Raw genomic sequence first — 18,924 nt, 5'->3', positions numbered from 1 at the left:
ATTTAAGAAACACAAATTAATACGGAATTTCAGTTGGAAGACCTTGAGGGAGAAAAGACATTTACATAAATCAAAGGATAATATTAAAATATGTCTTACAGAAATAGATGTAAGGGGTATGGACTGGATTATACTGTCTCCAGACAGGGTCCAACAGTGGACTTTAATGAACACGAAAGGGAGGAGGAGGAGAAGAAGAAGAAGACACATATGCAGGGCACATGGTAGTGTAGTTGCTTGAGGCACTGTGCTATAAGCTGGAGGGTCATGAGTTTGATTCCCGATGAGGTCACTGGATTTTTCAATCAACCTAATCCTTTCAGCTGCACTATGGCCCTGGGGTCGACTCAGCCTCTAATGGAATGAGTACCAGGAATCTACCTGAGGGTAGAGGGTGGCCTGCACGTAAGGCTGATAACCTCACTGCCATCTGTGAGCCGACTGTCTAAGAAATGCGGGAGCCTCAACATCTCACAACCCTATGGGCCTCCATGGTCTGTTACACGGATAGGCCATTATATGAAAGAGACTGATCATCCATCCATACTACATGTCACACTCATCTCATTCTCCTTGATATAATCCACTTAATATTAGCTGAGGAGTACAAATTATAAAGGTTTACATTATGTAATTTTCCCCTCATTATGTTACTTTCTTTCAACAGGCCAAATGTTCTCCTTAATACTTTGTTCCAAAACACTAATCTATATTCCTTAACTTAATCTAACCTAATTCATATTTGTCATAGATATATAAAGGTATATTAAATATGAGCAAAAGAAAAAAAATTAACTTCAGCTGTGCTGTGTTCCAGTGAACACTATTATTATTTGAAATTGTGAGCAAAAGAGACATATGTAAGTAGTCACTATATTGTTAGAAAGTAATAAAATATGGACTTCCTCTAACCTTTGATTTTCTTCCTGTGCCTGCTGATTAATAATAAATACTGTTACTGCAATCTTGAGAATCTGTGGGACAGAGAAACAGGATGCTAGTTACAGAGATTGGTCAGTAGTCCCTTATATGGGACAAGTAAGGCGAAAGCTAGGCTTGTTATTTAAATTACACAGTAGGATAACAAGAGTGGAAATGTATGTCCAGCACACATACATTCAGAAGTATTTTTAAACTCCAAATCCCTTGACCTTCATTTACCATACTGTAGACCTCAATATACTTCTACATACAACTAATCAAAAATACAGACACTAAAGCACTAAAATCATAAATTTCCTTACTAATGTAACAATAGATATGACACTACAGTGCTTCATCTTCATATTTTCTGAAACATACAACCAAAATGTGTTTCAAATGAAAGTTATGGATCTCAATAAATTGTGTCAAATTATTTTGTATGAAGGGCCATTTTAAGGAAACTGGTGTATGAAGGACAGGAACAAATTTAAAGGCAACTGTTGCCTATTTTAACAGCGGCAGCAGCACCAAAAAGAACTGTGGATATAAACAACATGAAGTTTCCTTCATTTATACCTAGTTAGTTTCTAATGTTTCTGAGTGGTGACATTTTTACCTTGACTACTGCATTGACAGATTTCTTCAAAGAACAATGATCTGTGAACCAGTACTTGTGCATAAAAACTATGGAAATTATGAAAGAATGGCAGTTAAGGGTATGGATTAATGTATGAGACAGTCCCTTGATTTCCAGCTGACATATGAGAATACAGCATAGATAAAATAATAACTGGCAGGAAAAAGCTGATGTACCCAAAGAAAAACCTACCCTAATGCCTCTTTTCACACTGAATTCCATATGGACTAACCCAGGATTGAACCCAGGTCTCCACAGTTGGAAGCTGGTGAATAACCACTTGAGTTATGGGATGGACATGATACAGAAAAGTTTACAGACAGGTGGAAAGTTTCAAATGCTTGTGAACAACTGGTGCTGAAGACAGACATTCTGGGCAGTCATTAATTAACATGTGTTGGGGTTAAATAAATTGATCAGCATAACCAGGATAGCTGAATAATAAGGACTAATAAAACTGTCTGTAATGAGCATGTGACATAGCAAAAACAGTACAAGAAGAGGTTACAGCTGAACAACATTTAATTCTAATGGAAACAGGAAATGTAGTCCATTACCCCATATACACTGAAAACCAGGGTGGTTACACAGAGAAATAACATGTATCTAACTAATGTGTGATTATTTTGTCAAAACTTGTAACAAAACTGCCTTCAATTTTTCACTTATATTCACAGTTTTAAGTGAGGCTCCTGTAAAGCAGAGGTTATATTGGACTAATGTACATCAAAATTAAATTTACTGGACAATGTTTTTCTTCAGATGCATGATGCCAAATATCAACAATCTGCTGACCAGGTCTGTGCAGGACATGGAAAGATGGACATATTCACAGCCTTTCCATTATTCACTGATTCATGAATCATGTACAACAGATCCATCAAAATTAACAAACTAGAGAGTAAGTTACTTTCCAGCAAAATCCGTATCTCTGACTGGATAGACAAGCTTTTCAGTCTGGATGCTCTGCAAGGAAGGATGTGGGATCTTTATTATAAATAAAATCACAAATTTCTTTATTCAATTCTGTGTATAATTGAAGTAAATTTACAATATATACTTATACAACTAAAATCATGAAATGATCACATTAATTCAATTCAGCTTCTCAACAAAATGACTGCAATTCAAGATGGCACAGTGAGTAACTACTCATACAAGGAACAAAATGCAACATCTACTTGACTAATTAAAAGCTTATAAAGGAACATCACAACTCAAATAATCATTCTGCTGGTACATATCCCTATGTAAGCCAAGCAATTATAAACAGATCCACTTTCAGGGAGTCACAATCTCCTGAACAGGAAAGGCACAGAGCTGACAATCATTACATTTCTTGTTCTTATTCTTCACTCACCTGTGGCACATTTGTGGCAGCATACAAAGAAACTGCTAATGCAGACACATTTCTGTATATTCATGCAATACAGAATTTCATTACTAATGCAGACATATTTTCCCATTTATGCAATATAAAACTTGGTTGCTACTGAAGACTAACAGCTCCACATTTGTGCAATACACTATCTTATTACTAATGCAGACAGACATCTGCATATTTCTGCAATGCAGAATTGTATTTATTTACTAACACCTGTATTTGCATTTATGTTTTATTTCACAATGTTCTCAGCAGCTCAGGTTGTAAGTGTGGAATGAATCATGATAAGGAAAAGAGAATTTAAAAGGATGCACGTAGAAGTGACCATGGCATAATTTGTGGTATAATATCAGCACTTGCCTGGAGAGACTGAGGAAAATGACAGAAAACTTCAGTTAGGATAAACAATTTCCAGTCTAAAATGTATGACAACTATAGCAATCAAAATGGTAACAGTCCCTAATGTGACTGAAGGAGACAGTACAGAAATGACATCCCACACCTTATATCTAGAAAGAAGTCATCATGATGCCCCAGCCACCTTCACTCATAGTTGTGGAGTTCTATTTGTTTCAGAATAATGTTATCTGTTGCACTTTACAATTGCTTAGCTAAGATGTGTGGTTACACTAACTTCCTTTTCAGGAAAAAAATATTTTGTGCAACTGTGTAAACATTTGTGTGGGATGAGCCAGGTTCAGCAGATTTTGGAAGCAGAGAAAGAGGCATTTAAAGGAAAAGTTCTCAGAAAAAGTATTATTTTAGGACCTGGTTTATGTAATCTATTTTTCAAGGAAAGGGGTTCCGGTAGAAATTAAGCTGGCACCCACCATGTTTAAAATACTTTCACACAAGTACTACTACAACTGTCACCTTAATACTATGAAACTTATTCTAAATATGACTGAGATTCGAAGTTCATTGTATGACTACATATTGTCCAGCACAGGAATCAGGTGTTTTTAGAATGTGCTGCTGTAGAAGGTAAAGTGAGGTAGGTAAAGTTATATACACAAGGTCAGTATGCAGTTCCTGTAATAATGGTGTACTAACACATAATTAAGTGCATTTACCGCTGAAACTTTTTTTCCAACCACTGACTACTGGTGTGCAAATCTTTTGGCTAAGTGATGATGTGGCAGGGTACTGAGGCACTACAACTGCTGTTCATGCAGCTGCATTGGATGCTCTTCAGCCCAGTACTGCAGTTATCTGATCATTCTCGTGATTCTGACATTCTTCTGATGAAGTTTTAACTGAATTCTTTTTTTATTAAATATCCAATGAGATGAAAATCGGCCTTATCAAGCATTATCAACAGACAACACATCTGGAACATTATCCAAAAATTTCCAAAAACAGGAACTGAGGAACGCCATTTTACCTTCATCCTTTGTGTGTTGAGAAATCTGAATTTTGTAAGGACGTTAACTCAAATCCTTTTGTACAATCCATTTGATAGCTGTGTTTGAAATTTCTACTGCAAATGAGTGTTGCACAGCTGAGCAAGATGGAGTCTGTTGGACTGATTCTTCAGTCTTTCAGTGCCCTCTGTGTGAAGCGAATGTACAGGGGAAGGACAAAAATATGGAAACACCTCATGAAATGCATGCCTGAATTGAATGTTTATTTTAGCGACGTTTGTAGGTGATGCTGTTGTATCTGCCCAATATCACTACCTATACAACCTCCACAATATGTTGCAAGCTTCATTTGTTGTCGAGACAGTGTTCTGTGCAATTTGTAGTGCTAACAGAGCTAACAGAGTTCGAACGCGAGCATATTGTTGGGGCCCATATGGTGGGTGCTTCCGTAGCCAAGGTTTTTGGTGTTTTGCGAGGCACATTATCAAAGATTATGACCACATAGAGGAGGATTGGAAAAATGGCATCCGATAAACACCAGCGTGGACGGTAATGTATGCTAAGTGATCGAGACCGATGAATATTGCGTGGGATTGTGACAAAAAATAAGACTACAACTGCAAATCACAAACCCTGTCAGCACCAAAACAGTATGGAGGGAACTCCACAAGCAGGGTATTTCTGGACAAGCTGCAATTCCAAAGCCACTCATCAGTGATCAAAATGACACTAAGAGGAGAGTGTGGTGCCGAAGTCATAAAACCTGGACTATGGAGCAATGGAAGAGAGTCATCTGATCGGATGAGTCCACCTTCACACTGTTTCCAACTTCTGGCCGAGTTTACATCTGGAGAACACCATCCCATGCCTACGAACCAGATTGTTTGCTGCCAAGAGTGAAAACATGGCAGGAGTTCAATCATGTTATGGGCAGCCATATCATGGTATTCTGTTGGACCCATCATTACTCTGCAAGGTCACATCACTGTCAACGACTATGTGACCATTTTGGGTGACCAGGTCCATCCTATGGAGAAACTTTGTTCCCCAGTGGTGATGCCATTTACCAAGACGACAGTGCCTGTGTTCACACAGCTCACATCGTCCAGGACTGGTTTACTGAGCATGAAGATGAAGTGTCACATCTGCCATGGCCCCCACAATCACCAGATATTAATATTATTGAGCCTTCGTGGTCTGTTTTGGAGAGCAATCTGCATGCGCACTATCCACCTCCATCATCGTTAACAGAACTTGCCCATATTTTGCAGGAAGAATGATACATGATTCCCTTGCAAATCATACAGGACCTCTATTTATCCATACCAAGGAGCCTGCAAGCAGTTCTACAAGCCAGAGGTTGTCCTACACCATATTAGTCACAGTAATGTGTTTTTTGTTGGGTGTTTCCCTATTTTTGTCCATCTCCTGTACATTACCAACAAATCTTGAAGTTCCATAGATATGATCATAAAGATCATTCATCCTCTTTGAACAGTACTCCACTTTGGAATTCTTACATACTTTGACAAATCAAATTCAGCCTAAAATTTTTTGTCTGCACAACAGATTATGTTAAAAAAAAGTTCAGCAACAAATGTACATTAATTCATGGGCCAGTTAGCCATGATTACTGACACTTCATACAATCTTAAGTAGGCTCATACACAACAGCTCCTAATCCTGCTTCTCCTCCTCCAACAGTCCATTTTAAAATCACTTCAGTGACAGACCCTGCACTATTAAAACTTTCAACTGACCCCAAGGACAATTCGACAAATATTAAAATATGTATGCTCAAAATGTCTATGTTGGCAGACATGCCAAAAGATATTCTAACAGCAATATCTTTCAGTTTACTACATTTATAATATAGTAAAAGTTTTAAATACAATAATTTATGTAAGTTATGCAATATTATCATAAAAATGAAGGCTCCATAACTGCAATGATAAATGTTGGTCTGCATTTTATTTAACAATACAGTACTAACTGTGTAGGTTATTTANGGCTGTAATAACACAAATTTCTCTAAGGGGCCCAAATCTGAATTCAAACTGCTTTAACAGTTATCTTCAGTTAGAACAAGTTGACCAATTTTCACAAAGGACTAATTCTATAATGTGAGGCAAATCAGCAAATCCTGTCATTAACTATCTGGTTCTCATGTCGTGAATAATTTTTTTTCCCCTTGGCACTACAGCCCCAGTGGGACTAGGCCTACCTCCATGAACTTCTCCGTTCACTTCGGTTTTTCTAGATCATACACATTCGGTAGGACTCCTTGGGCGGGTGATCAGCTCGTCACAAGGCCTCTACCTGTACACAAACACAGATAAACGCACACACACAAACTAAACATCCATGCCCTGAGTGGGATTCGAACCCATATTTCCGGTTACCAAGCGAGCGAAGACAGTACATACCTTAAACCGCTCGGCTACCGCGACCAGCGAATTATATATTTACCATGTAAAATGGCATCCAACATATGGTAATTTTGTATATAATCTGGTGCTGCTCATGAAAGAAACATTTTTGGCATATAAGACATAGGAAATCTGGAAGATTATCTGGTATTATTTATTCTGAACCATAATTAATTTTTATTCCCACTTCCTCATCTTCCTCCACTTTCAATTGAAGTGCACCACAAGACTTCATCTCTCCAAGGGTCTAATGATTCTGAGTTTTGGGCATTTTTCAATAAGCAATCTAGTAATATTCTGTGCAAACTGACAGGTTGGAGACCAATAGACTTCCTCCAGATGTTTCAGTGTGGCCTGTTGGAGGGCCTCTTCCAACATTTCACAGTTGATATTGTTACGTAAGTACACAACAAGCTTCCTCACATTTTTACACTGATGCAGAAAGAACCTTGGCCAAGATGTGCCAGGGAAATTAAGATGAAGACATTCCACTGACTCAAAGCCAGGGAGACGCGGATGTGCATAGTCTTCTGAAGAAGGAACAGTTTCATCATAAGCAATTAGATGCAGGCAATATAACGAACAGCAATGTTCCCCAATAAATTTAACATCCAGAGCTTCAGCATAAATGAGATGTAGGTATACCAACTGACTACCTATTGCACAAAGAAGCTGTCTGACTTCAGTAAACTTGATGTTTGACAACCACAGTCCTCGCAAATATTTCAGGTTTTTCAACGGAGTAAGATCACATTCGTTACTACAAAGCAGTTTGAGTTCAACAAGATTGGGGAAATGTTCAACGAGGAGACTGAGATGCAAGGATGAAATGTTGTAACATCCAAAACTCAATAACTGTGAAGAGCACATCTGAGAATCTCTGTCTCCAGATCCTGTATTCGCAGCCAATCCATTCAGCAACTGCGTAAGACCATTTTGAGATATTTTTCCCATTACACTTAGTTCCTCCAAGTGTCGTAACTTCAGGATGGCACCGACACTCACGTCAGTAACATTTGGAGACCAGCTGACATGAAGACGCTTTAGTCTCTTGCAAGACTCTGTGACAGCTTCCAACAGAGCATCGCTACATTTGTACATAGATGTAAACTCTTCCAGGCTCTCAGCCACACGCACACTGTTTGTCCACATTCTGTGGCAATACTGATTTCCAAGTCGTATTACTTTAAGATCATTCATTGTGCACAAATTGTTAAACAGAAAGAACACAATAAAGTTCAGTTCATATCTGTAGTCAAAACTGTGCATGTGTTCTGAACCCAACTCAAGCCTTGTCACACCAGGATGGATAATGGCACTCAGTAACTCATAGATCACTTCCTGACACCAGGACTCACTGATACAGTCACGTATGTCATCATACAAGCTATCAATCCGTTTCAACAACTTAACTGTCATTTTATTTGCTATTATGGTTGGCAATGTGCAGTGCAGTATGTACTTAAGTTGTCTGCATCTCTCTTGGGCATGACGTACCTTCTTGCTCTCTGGCACTTTGTTTTGCATCAACTGCACACAGAGCTGAGATACATGGTCTTCAATTGCACTCAGGGCAAGATCCTCCAGCGTATGTGGTTTAATGAACTGTGGCATGATGATCTTACTGGAAAAAAAAAATAAATCAATGGGTGTGATCAGTCAGCAGAATGGACTGTCCTGTGTCAATGATAATTAATTCTATGCCACTGCAGCTGTCTTAACAATTTTAGATGTTAAACCACTGGAAAAAATTACAGAGAATTCACATCTCACATACCCAAAACAGGTATAACAAAGGAAACAAGGAAAACACATGATGAGAGACCAATAAACCTGAGAATAAAATATTAAGAATATACTGAGAGGGAGAGGAATAAGGCTGCATAAGACTAATATCAAAAACAAGAAAAGCTAGGCTGCTCTCTGCAATACCTTTAGACCATTACACAGAGGAGGACCAACTGTGAAACTAAGGAAGTGTGTTGTCTATTGTACAGCTTTGGAACGTATTTTCATTCAAAATATGACAAATTTTAACCCTTTTTCAAGTTGCTGTAGTTTACTGAATTGGTTAATGAAATTCTGACATCTCTAGCTTCAGACTGTCAAACACTTTCCTTCAGAGCCCTGCCATACTTCAGTTAGATCAATGTTTAAAGGCTGATTTTACATTACATGTAATTCACAAGCATATTAAGGTATGGTAAAAGCATGCAAAATATTTTATTTTACTATGATTTCTGTAAGCTTTGTTCAGTTATTAGATAGCAGTATGGCAATTCTTGCATAACCTTTAGCAATAGGCTTTGGACTAGGAGAGATACTCTGCTAACATTCTAACTGCACGTTTTGTATTAATACCGTGGTTCTCAAACTTTCTGGACTCTGGGCCAGTAAAATAGTGGGTTTTCCAGGGACCAGTAACTTGTCCTTTTCACAATGTATAATAAAATCAGTAATTCACATACCTAATTATTACTAGCACATCCAAACATGTCTGTTCATGGCACAAAAATTAATAACTTCACATGGTACTTAAATAAAAAAACTTAATCATCCAAACTGAATATTCACAATTAAAAATTATGTTCAAGGATATGTGAAATAACTGAAGTTTTCATACATATCTCTTTCAAGGTTTGGGATCTGTAAAGTGTTGGACCACCCTCCTTACAGCCCTGATCTCGCTCTGAGTGACTACCATCTGTTTACCTACATGAAGAACTAGTTGGAAACACAGTGCTTCAACGGTAATGAGAAGTTGATGGATGGTGTGAAAACGTGGTTAAGCTCACAGGCAGCAGACTTCTTTGGCACAGGCATACAAAAACTTACCCTGACACAAGTGCCTCAATTACAGTGGTGACTATGTTGAGAAGCAGCTTAAGTAATTACATTTTTTGTATATAATAATTTTTTTCCCTTGTTGCTTGTTTTGTTAACATTTCACAGGAGGTTACTTTCCAAATAGCCCTTATACATTATACAGTGTTGAATGAGATGCAAAGATGAGTGTAAGAAAGGCCACAATTATACACTATGGCCTATTTCAGTCTCAGAATTTGCCTGAACAGACTATGGAAAATCACAAAAAAAAAATCAGGGAGAACAGATGTTAGTGTTGGCAAGATCTGAACAGGATACCTTCTTGATAAATGTTTAGAACATTAGTATTATACCATTTTGCTAGTTACCTCTATAATGAAAATCTGGCAAATGACTACCTGTGTTGTGGTACAATTCCAAGTTCACAATGCCACAGCCTATTTCTTTAATATCTATATCAATATCAATAATATCAATAGTATCTTTCCATCCATGCTTAGGTATCTCAAGTCATATTAAAACATTCAAGTAAATAGCCATCACATTCATGTTATTCCATTTAGATAGAAAGTGAGTGTGTCTTACATCTACATGAACTGCATATCACTGAACACTATAATCTGGAGTTGAGACCTTGCAGATGCACTGATGGAGCATATTTTAGCGATGAGAAACAAACAAGGTTGTACATGGAAAATAAGGGGAAAAGTTGGGGGAGAGATGAAAAAAAGACTTTAAAAAACAGAAATTACTGTTAACAGAACCACAACTCAATAAACCAATACTGAAGATGCACTGAGAAATTATGACCACAAAGTGCTTGAAAGCCACTGAATACCTTACACAACAGTGATTACTGTACAGCTAACATGATGGTGATCATCCAGGTGGCACAAACATGTACCAAGGTTAAGCAACACTTCAACATTGGCTGTGAGCATTTTAACATTAATTGTGAACAACATGCTACATATCAGTCACACAATAATTTTTGTTACAAACAAAATCCATTCCACTTGTAAAATATGGCCACTTTCTTAAATTAAATTTTTTGTGCATGTTGTTGATGGTGGAAGCATCAGGTGTATAGGGAAAACATGACCTCGAAAGAGCTTCAATAACCAGGCATCATCAGACAACACATTGCACTACACATGACATATGAGTGTTCATCACACTGCATGACCATGCTGTGTTACACAGAAAAGCTCTGAGATATTTAATTAATTTTATCATTTATGTATTTTACATTCCATTCTTCATGCTTAGACATACAGTGACACTGACACTCATATATTTATGGTGAATTATTTCTAGTCACAATACAAATTTCAATGAAGATGAGTGTACTGGATGGTACATCTGCTTCACATTCCAAAGGTCCCAGGATTAAACCTTTCCCCAAAGACTAATTATTCTGAGATCTTCTTTCATTGTTATGTTCAGGAAAATGGTGGGACAGCAGTTGGACATACCACAACACTGCCTCATCCTACCCTTCATTTGTCATTCTCCACTATACGAGCTTTGTAGCTGATGAGAAAATTTCTTCTACCTGACAGAAAGTTGCTTTGTCACAAGACATACACACAACATAAACAGACACGGATCATGACTGTGAAAGGGCTTATATCAATCTACGCATATAATTCCTGTATACCTATCCTTCATGCTCCATATCTCCTGAACGATCAAGAATAAAATGCTTGCTGTCTACTTCACGCTAGTTTCTTGCTTGGCTTACTCTTCAACCATGAAGATGGAGGTGATATGTTCCACCAAAACATATGTAGACTTTTACCAGACTACACAATGGTTGAGGCACTATGCTACAAGCCGGAAGGTCTCGTGTTCAAGTCCCAATGAGGTCACTGGATTTTTTCAATTTACCTAATCCTTCCAGCCACACTATGGCCCTGGGGTCGACTCAGCCTCTAACAGAAATGAATACCAGGAATTAATTAAATAATTTTCCTGGGGAGTAAAGCGTGGCCCGCGCGTAAGGCTGACAACCTTACCGCCATCTTTCAGCCGATTGTCTAGATAATGTGGGACCCTCAAAGTCTCACAACCCTATGGGCCTTCACGGCCTGGTACAGGGATAGCTTTACTTTTACATAGCATTATGTCTCTGATGATCGAACTCTTCAATAAAATGCTCAGCGTGATGACAATGGCTGATAAAAGACATGATCTGACATATATAATTTCTCAGAAGGGGATCTCTAGTGAGAAAGAGACTGGTGAAGTGGCAAGAAATGAAGCGTGGGCTCTCAAGTTTGGTTCTTGACACCCAGCATCAGTAAATGTGTCCTGAATAATAGACAATTTTTCATCCAGTTGTGAGTTGTTAGTGAGTTCTGCAGTTCACTTCATATTGTTTCAGAAAATTATATCAGTTTAACGTTGTCATAGCATAAATATATTTTATAAAGAGTACAAATCCTTGTAAAATACACACACTAACAACTCCTTTATCTGATATTAAATATGATCCAAACAATGTTCGGCTGGAGGTCACTGACTTGCTGGGTGGCGGCAAATTAAAAAAGAAGTCTATTACCATGAAGCCTTCTGAATTATTTGGATTGTTAAGTGAATCAAAACACACTAACTTGGAAGACCTTTGAAAGAAAAATGTTTTCAATACTTGCATTAATATATATAAATATATATATATATATATGTGTGTGTGTGTGTGTGTGTGTCAGCAAACGTTTTCTCTAACGAGAAGGAACAAACCCAAAATCATGGTTTGAATAGCAGTTGAATACTTAAGTGCAATCTTGTGCATTGCAACATCTGCATGTAAACCAAACATCAAGAAGCTTGTCAGCAACTGCAAGCAGCACCACGTGTCACATAATGTGGAAAGTAATGAAATTCATTATGCACTTTACACATTTCCCCTTAAGAAATCTTTCAAAATGTTATGCTTACTTCCTTCTGACCCATAAAACAAATGAAACCCATAATCTGACCCTTAATTCTGAAGTCCTTTGATACCTGGGCTAATCAAAGAGTGTTCAATGCATAACAACACTCGGTAAACCCCCCTCCCCACTAGGCTTTGATGTCAAGCAACAGAGGAATCCGTGCAGCAACTGTTGCTAGCCAATCGGTAAACACGTTTTCTGTGTGGTCAGTGCGGAAGCTACATAATGAGAGTACTCATCAGTGTTGAGGCAGAATTCGAGATGATATCCCACTTTGTTCTTAGGGGTTTATTTCTCGTTTTTCATGTATTAGTTTACCTATTGTGTTGGCTGTTTTGAAGGCTGTCTTTATGTTAGTGTTTTTGAATAGTTTTGTGATTTTTCATATGTAATTTCCTGTATAAGTAGAAGTGACTCATTTTGTTCTTTTTTTGTCTTTATTATCCAGGTTACCCGTCTTTCGCGTAAGTTTGTTGTATAGGTGTGTGATGTCTTCCTTTCTATAGCCATTGTTTAGTGTTATATTAGTGATAGTGTTTAATTCTTTGTTTTTAGCGTTTTCCTCAGAGGGGGGTAGTGTAACAGGTCTGTGTATCCAGTTTTTATATGCTAGCAATTTTTGTTCTTTAGGGTGGCATGATTTATTATTTATTGTTGTGTCTGTTGTCATGTTTTTTTTTGTATATTTCCATTTCTGTTTGTCCGTGTCTGTTAAATATATTTAAGTCCGGGTAAGCTAAATTTTTTAAAAAATTAAAAATTTTGATACCAGGAAGGCTGCTGTGATTGTGAAAAGTTGAATATTGTGTACATTGTGTATTCCAGGCATTATGTGTGTATGTAGTTTAACAATCAGAACACCTACTGTGATGGTGGTTTCCAAATAAGTATTGATGTTCCCTTTGAAGATGATCCGTAAGTGTGTGTGTGTCTTTCTCTCTCTCTCTCTCAAGTCTCAATTCTGAGACAGTAAAATATGGTCGCGAGTCCCAAGGGACTTGGACCCGAGAAAGACTGCACTGGCAGGAGCCAGCAGCATATACAAAAGACAGACCCGTCCTCTCGTCAGAGAAGGCGCCCCCACAGAAACAAGACCGTAACTGTGAAACGATAATAATTAATGTCTGGTCATGAGCCCCAAATGGAGCTCGACACCAAGACTTACTGACTGACCATCAGTCACAATGTAACTCTGACTCTGACTGTTGAGGCAGAGAGAACCCCATGTGGAGGTGGGGTCGAATACCTCCATTGTGACCCTGCGAGTCATAGGAGGCAATGAAAAGGGAAGTCTCAAATGTGAGACAGTAAAATATGGTCGCAAGTCCCAAGGGACTAGGACCCAAGAAAGACTTCGCTGGCAAGGGCCAGCAGTATATACAAAAGACAGACACATCCTCTCGTCAGAGAGGGCGCCCCACAGAAACAAGACCGTAACTGTCGAGGAGTAATAAATATCTGGTCATGAGCCCCAGGAGGGTGCTCGATACCAAGACTTGCTGACTGACTGACCATCAGTCGCAATATGACTTTGACTTTGACTTTTGTTGAGGCAGTTACAAGTTATGAGTATTGAGAAGTTGAGAGCAGCGGAAGCAGGCGCGACGCAACCAGGAATGCCAAGTGTGATTTAGAAGACTTCATATGTGCGATGGTGTGTGCAACAGTGGATTAGAAGATCTGGTGTATGTAAGTCAGCGATAGAGCTGTATTAGAGTGTAATTGAGTGCGTGTAACTAAACTTTTAATAAATCCAATCATCTGAACTAGAACCCATCATTTCGTCAAGCGTACCCCCATACACATGACAATATATATGCTTTGTTCCCTTCCTGATATTTTGTAAACAGAATAGTTCAAAGCACCAAATGTAAAATTGTGAATGACTATGTTAGAAGGGCAGCACAGAAGACAGTAGCAATGTTTTCCTTTAACCCTCGTGTCAGTATACACTCTTCCAATGGCCAATAACAAAGACAAAACTGTTCTCATAAAACACATACAGAATATCCAACTGACAAAATATCACTGGCAGTTGTATTTCTTAAAATTTTTATTGGCAAAAAAATTGCTTGCACACTCACACACATTTACTTTAAATGATTGGTGATAACCATGAAACCCTTCAGATAGAATCAAGTGGTCCACAGTCAGAGATTCAAACCAGGTACCCCTAGAATAAGACACTCCTATCCACAACATCTACTGCAACATTTGGTTAGATCTGATGTGGAATCCTTTCAAATGCAAAGTCACCACAAGATGGAATTTCCTAGCTCTGAGTCCAATTATTCTTTGGGTCCTGGGTGAAGGGACCCAAGTACCATTTACTGCCAGTAACAGTGAGGTTTATACACTTCTTCACTTACACGTCTTCTAAGGCTTATCTTTCCTCCCAAAACAAGGAAAGTAGATTTAGAAGATTTTAAGAAAAATTAATGGATTGGTAGAAAAAATATATTATGCAGAAACAGCATATTTTGGAAACATATTATCTTAACATAAGACAGTTTACCTGTATAAATTCATGCAATACTGACATGAACACTGGTATAAACTAATGCTCCTAAAATATATCAGTGTTCTAATAATACACACCCACAGCCTTGTCTGAAGTGATAAGTGGCTAGGAAAATGTTTACACTATCTTAATGGGGAGGCAAATCCTGCATCACTTAACAACAAACAGACAAATGATTAGATCGTAATATAATGTTGATATTTTCTTGCCAATCAGCAGCTACATCAACAAAACAATCTTCCAATACAGAAAAATACATGGCCTTATGGGGGATAAAGTAGGAAATGGATGATATAAATTAACCCTTCTAACTGATACTGTTCTTATAGTATTGTTGATGCAACAGAATCAAGGAAAGCGATAATGGGGCAGAGAAAGCTCAGAATTGCCTACATAATTTTAGCATGAAACCTCCTGGAAGTCTGAGAATACTGAAACAGATTTCTGGAAGGTAAGGCATGAGATCATAAATTACAGTGAAACCCCCGTTTAGTGTTCCCCAATTTAACATTCAATTTCAGTAATCCCAAGTTAATAGTCTCTATTTTAAATTTCCTCCATTCAGCTGTGTTCAAATCCACTGCTCACCAGGAAAACCTTAAATGGAGATTCCACTGCAGAATTACATTAAAATCAATGCACAACCAACATCTCCTAAATCCTTACTAACTCATACACCACAACTATCCTCCCATTTAAAATCACAGTACCTATACAAATGAGAAAGCACTGTTAAGCAAACTAGGAATGGGTATAGATCAGGGGCAAAGACCTCAGTAGATATCATCAATAATTAATTTATGGAACAGAAGTTTGAAACCACCTCTATAAAACAGCACAAATTGAAATAAAGAATTGAAAGTAAAAGAGAGCACCATGTAGAGGTTAGAAAATAAAATGTTGTTGCAGTATGGACATGTAAAATGAATGGGACAATATAGACTGCCAAAACTATGTCAATTAGAAATCCTGGGAGGGTCAAAACAAATGCTGATATAAGGAATTTATAAACCAAATGGAGAAATTTTAAGGTAGATGATCAACAGTCAGCAACAATCATGGAGCATTAGATTAAGGAAATGCAGAATGGAGAGCAGGAATACAAAGTTAAAGTATGATTATGTATATTGAACTGGAGAGGACTTGCTTCAAGGAATTATGCAGGTTTGCAGTTTCAGTTAGGAAAATCCATTGGTACAATAGGCCAGAAATGGCCACAGTACAAGGGACTTAGTCCCACCCCACTAGCAATAAAAAAAAGAAGGAAAATCCATGAACAAATCTCAATTAGATTAGTCATTGCCCAGTCAGGACATGAATGATGTATCTATCATTCATAAGTCACATGTATTGAGTATGAGTATGAGGGGTGAGCCATAAAAACCGGCCCTCCCACTGCGACCTTCAACGATCTATTGTGCTTCCCTTTAACCCCTTATTAATCCTACACTTTGAATGAAACGTAGGACTGCATTTATGGGGGCGTCATAAAAGTCACTTGGTTCCATGAAGAACTGACCCAGGTGGCGATATCTTAGGTACGCTATAGCCTCACAATCACATAGGATGTGTGTGGCTGATTCATCTTCTTGTAGGCACGTTTCACAAGTTGGGTGATCTGTCAGTTTCAGTTTCAATAGGTGCTCTTTTAGGTGGCAGTGTCAAAGTCACATGTATTACAGTTGGAGCTAATTATTTCAATGGTTATGTCATTATGAAACATGTGATGATTGTGAACTATGAATTTGGAAGAATAACAGAGAAAGTCATCATGACTTATTTTATGGTAACAGTCTGCAATGTTTATAAAAGAATTAAGAAAAACCACAAAACTTCAATCCAGACAGTGAATGGCTAGAGATTGACTCTTGGGATTCAATTCTTTAACAGCTGCAGGAATGTTTCCCTTCTCATTATATTCAGACCAGTTCTTGAGCCCCTAACTTCCCAAACAAGTACAGAGGCTGGAATTTGAAGATGATCTCTATCTAGTGCCAAATCTAGAATGCATATGTTCTATACATGTTCTATACACAGATGCACTTCGGTCTGAAGAATTGAAGACTAATAATTTAATAACAATAGTGAAANTTTTACCGGTTCTCACGGTCTCTTCGCTTTGCAGATTTCTTATATTTTTTCTTCTACCCTGAAGATGGAGGCGATACGTTCCTCCGAAACGTCGGTTAACACCACATATACACGGTGCCAAATCCCAGAAGACTGCTTTCTTCAACAATAGTGAACTCTGTAAAACCTTGAATGGTGTATTGAAACGCAACTCTGAACTGTCACTCTCTCTTCCAAAGTCAAAGTCAAAGTCAAAGTCAGTCAGTCAGTCAGTAAGTCTTGGTGTCGAGCCCCAGACCATATATTAATTATTACCGTTCAACAGTTACAGTCTTCCTTCTGTAGGGCACCCTATCTGACGAGAGGACAGGTCTGTGTTTTGTATATGCTGCTGACCCTTGCCAGTGCAGTCTTTCTTGGGTCCAAGTCCCTTGCGACTTGCGACCATATTTTACTGTCTCAGATTTAAGACTTCCCTTTTCGTCGCCTCCTATGACTCGCAGGGTCACGGTGGAGGTTTTGACCCCGACTCCACTCGCAGGGTCACGGTGGAGCTATTGGACCCCGCCTCCACACAGGGTGTTATCTGTTCTTCTCTCTTCAAAGTCAAAGTCAAAGTCACATTGCGACTGACAACCAGTCAGTCAGTAAGTCTTCGTGTCGAGCACCCTCCTGGGGCTCATGACCAACAAAATTATGGAGAAATACATAATGGGCAGCTTGCGATTGGCTAGCATTCGATCCATTGTGGGTGCTTCCCACAGTCACATATTGTTGTAGACCTTACACAGCAATGACTGTTTACTCGCTGTTGCTAAACAATGGTACCTGAGCTGTCACTGTAACATTTGCTTGAATGTGGGCAGTTCCCACACCTACTTGAACCCCTTTAGCACTCTTCTACATGACATCATCTCCTGCAAAACTTATAACAAAAGCTGTATCTTATTTATGTCTATTATATACAACATGTTTAGGGAAGGTACAAGGCATTTAGACTTTGATAAGTGTTAATAAAAGCCATGGGTCCCCTTAACCAATTTCCTGTAATACCTTCTTCTTGCTTACTCTGATTTCTTTTCAAGAAAATAACTCCCACAGATGGCAAGCAACTGCTGTACACAATACATTAAATGGTGATTCATAATATGTACATGTCTACATGAGCAGCTTAATCAAGAGATTTTAAGGCCATGTGAAGGACTGATAAAACAAATTATATACATTCCATGGGTTCCAGTCATTAGGAGTTCAATATACTGGAAATGAGTTACTAAGTATCTTCCTCCTGCAATCGTTTAGTTCAGGTTATAATACTGTTTGCGCCAGCGTTAGAAGAGTATCTCCTATCTCACTCATTCTACCCCGTTGAAGAACTTACCTTAATACAAAATTCTCAGTTATAAATACATGCAAGTGATAACAGTAATGCTTAATTGAGACAATTACTTTGGTATAATCTGTATGAAATGTCTGCGTATGTGTTTGCACTTACATCTGCATTGGAAAGTAGTGCTATAGTCGTATTATGACCTGTTTCACAACCTTTGCCTGGACCTGTGAAGGATTTATGGAATGCAAATAAATCCTACGTACTCGTATTGACGCGCTGATTTGTTAGAGGAACATAAAAAATGAAACAAATATGCTGATAACAAACGACTCACCTGGTATCGTAACTGATTTTGGCTGCAAGCATCCTTCTATTTGTGTTTTTTTAATTTAATACTTAACCATGACCCATTTCACTCCACACACAAACCATACTACCGCCGACCGGCCATGCCAAGGGTGTTGAGCTGGTATCAGAAACATCGTAGCCTTCAGCCAGGT

General features: G+C 38.3%; 1 protein-coding gene across 5 annotated transcripts in view; it reads right to left on the bottom strand.

Annotated features, from left to right (window-relative positions):
• The window catches only part of LOC111869360, a 21,726-nt gene extending 2,802 nt beyond the window's left edge, over nt 1-18,924 (bottom strand). The window contains exons 1-3 of one of the 5 annotated variants that reach the window (XM_023860838.2): nt 18,759-18,924; nt 8,236-8,362; nt 913-974 (exon numbers count right to left, since the gene is read on the bottom strand). In XM_023860838.2, coding sequence (XP_023716606.1) covers nt 913-974; nt 8,236-8,362; nt 18,759-18,790 — 221 coding nt within the window. In that variant the 5' untranslated portion in view covers nt 18,791-18,924. The other 4 variants (XM_023860836.2, XM_023860835.2, XM_023860837.2 and 1 more) reach the window with 4 other exon arrangements.

This window comes from Cryptotermes secundus, unplaced genomic scaffold, assembly GCF_002891405.2.
Source record: "Cryptotermes secundus unplaced genomic scaffold, Csec_1.0 scaffold584, whole genome shotgun sequence".
Classification (NCBI taxonomy): domain Eukaryota; kingdom Metazoa; phylum Arthropoda; class Insecta; order Blattodea; family Kalotermitidae; genus Cryptotermes; species Cryptotermes secundus.
Note: the sequence above shows the minus strand (reverse complement) of the source record. Positions and strands in the feature narration are given on the sequence as shown.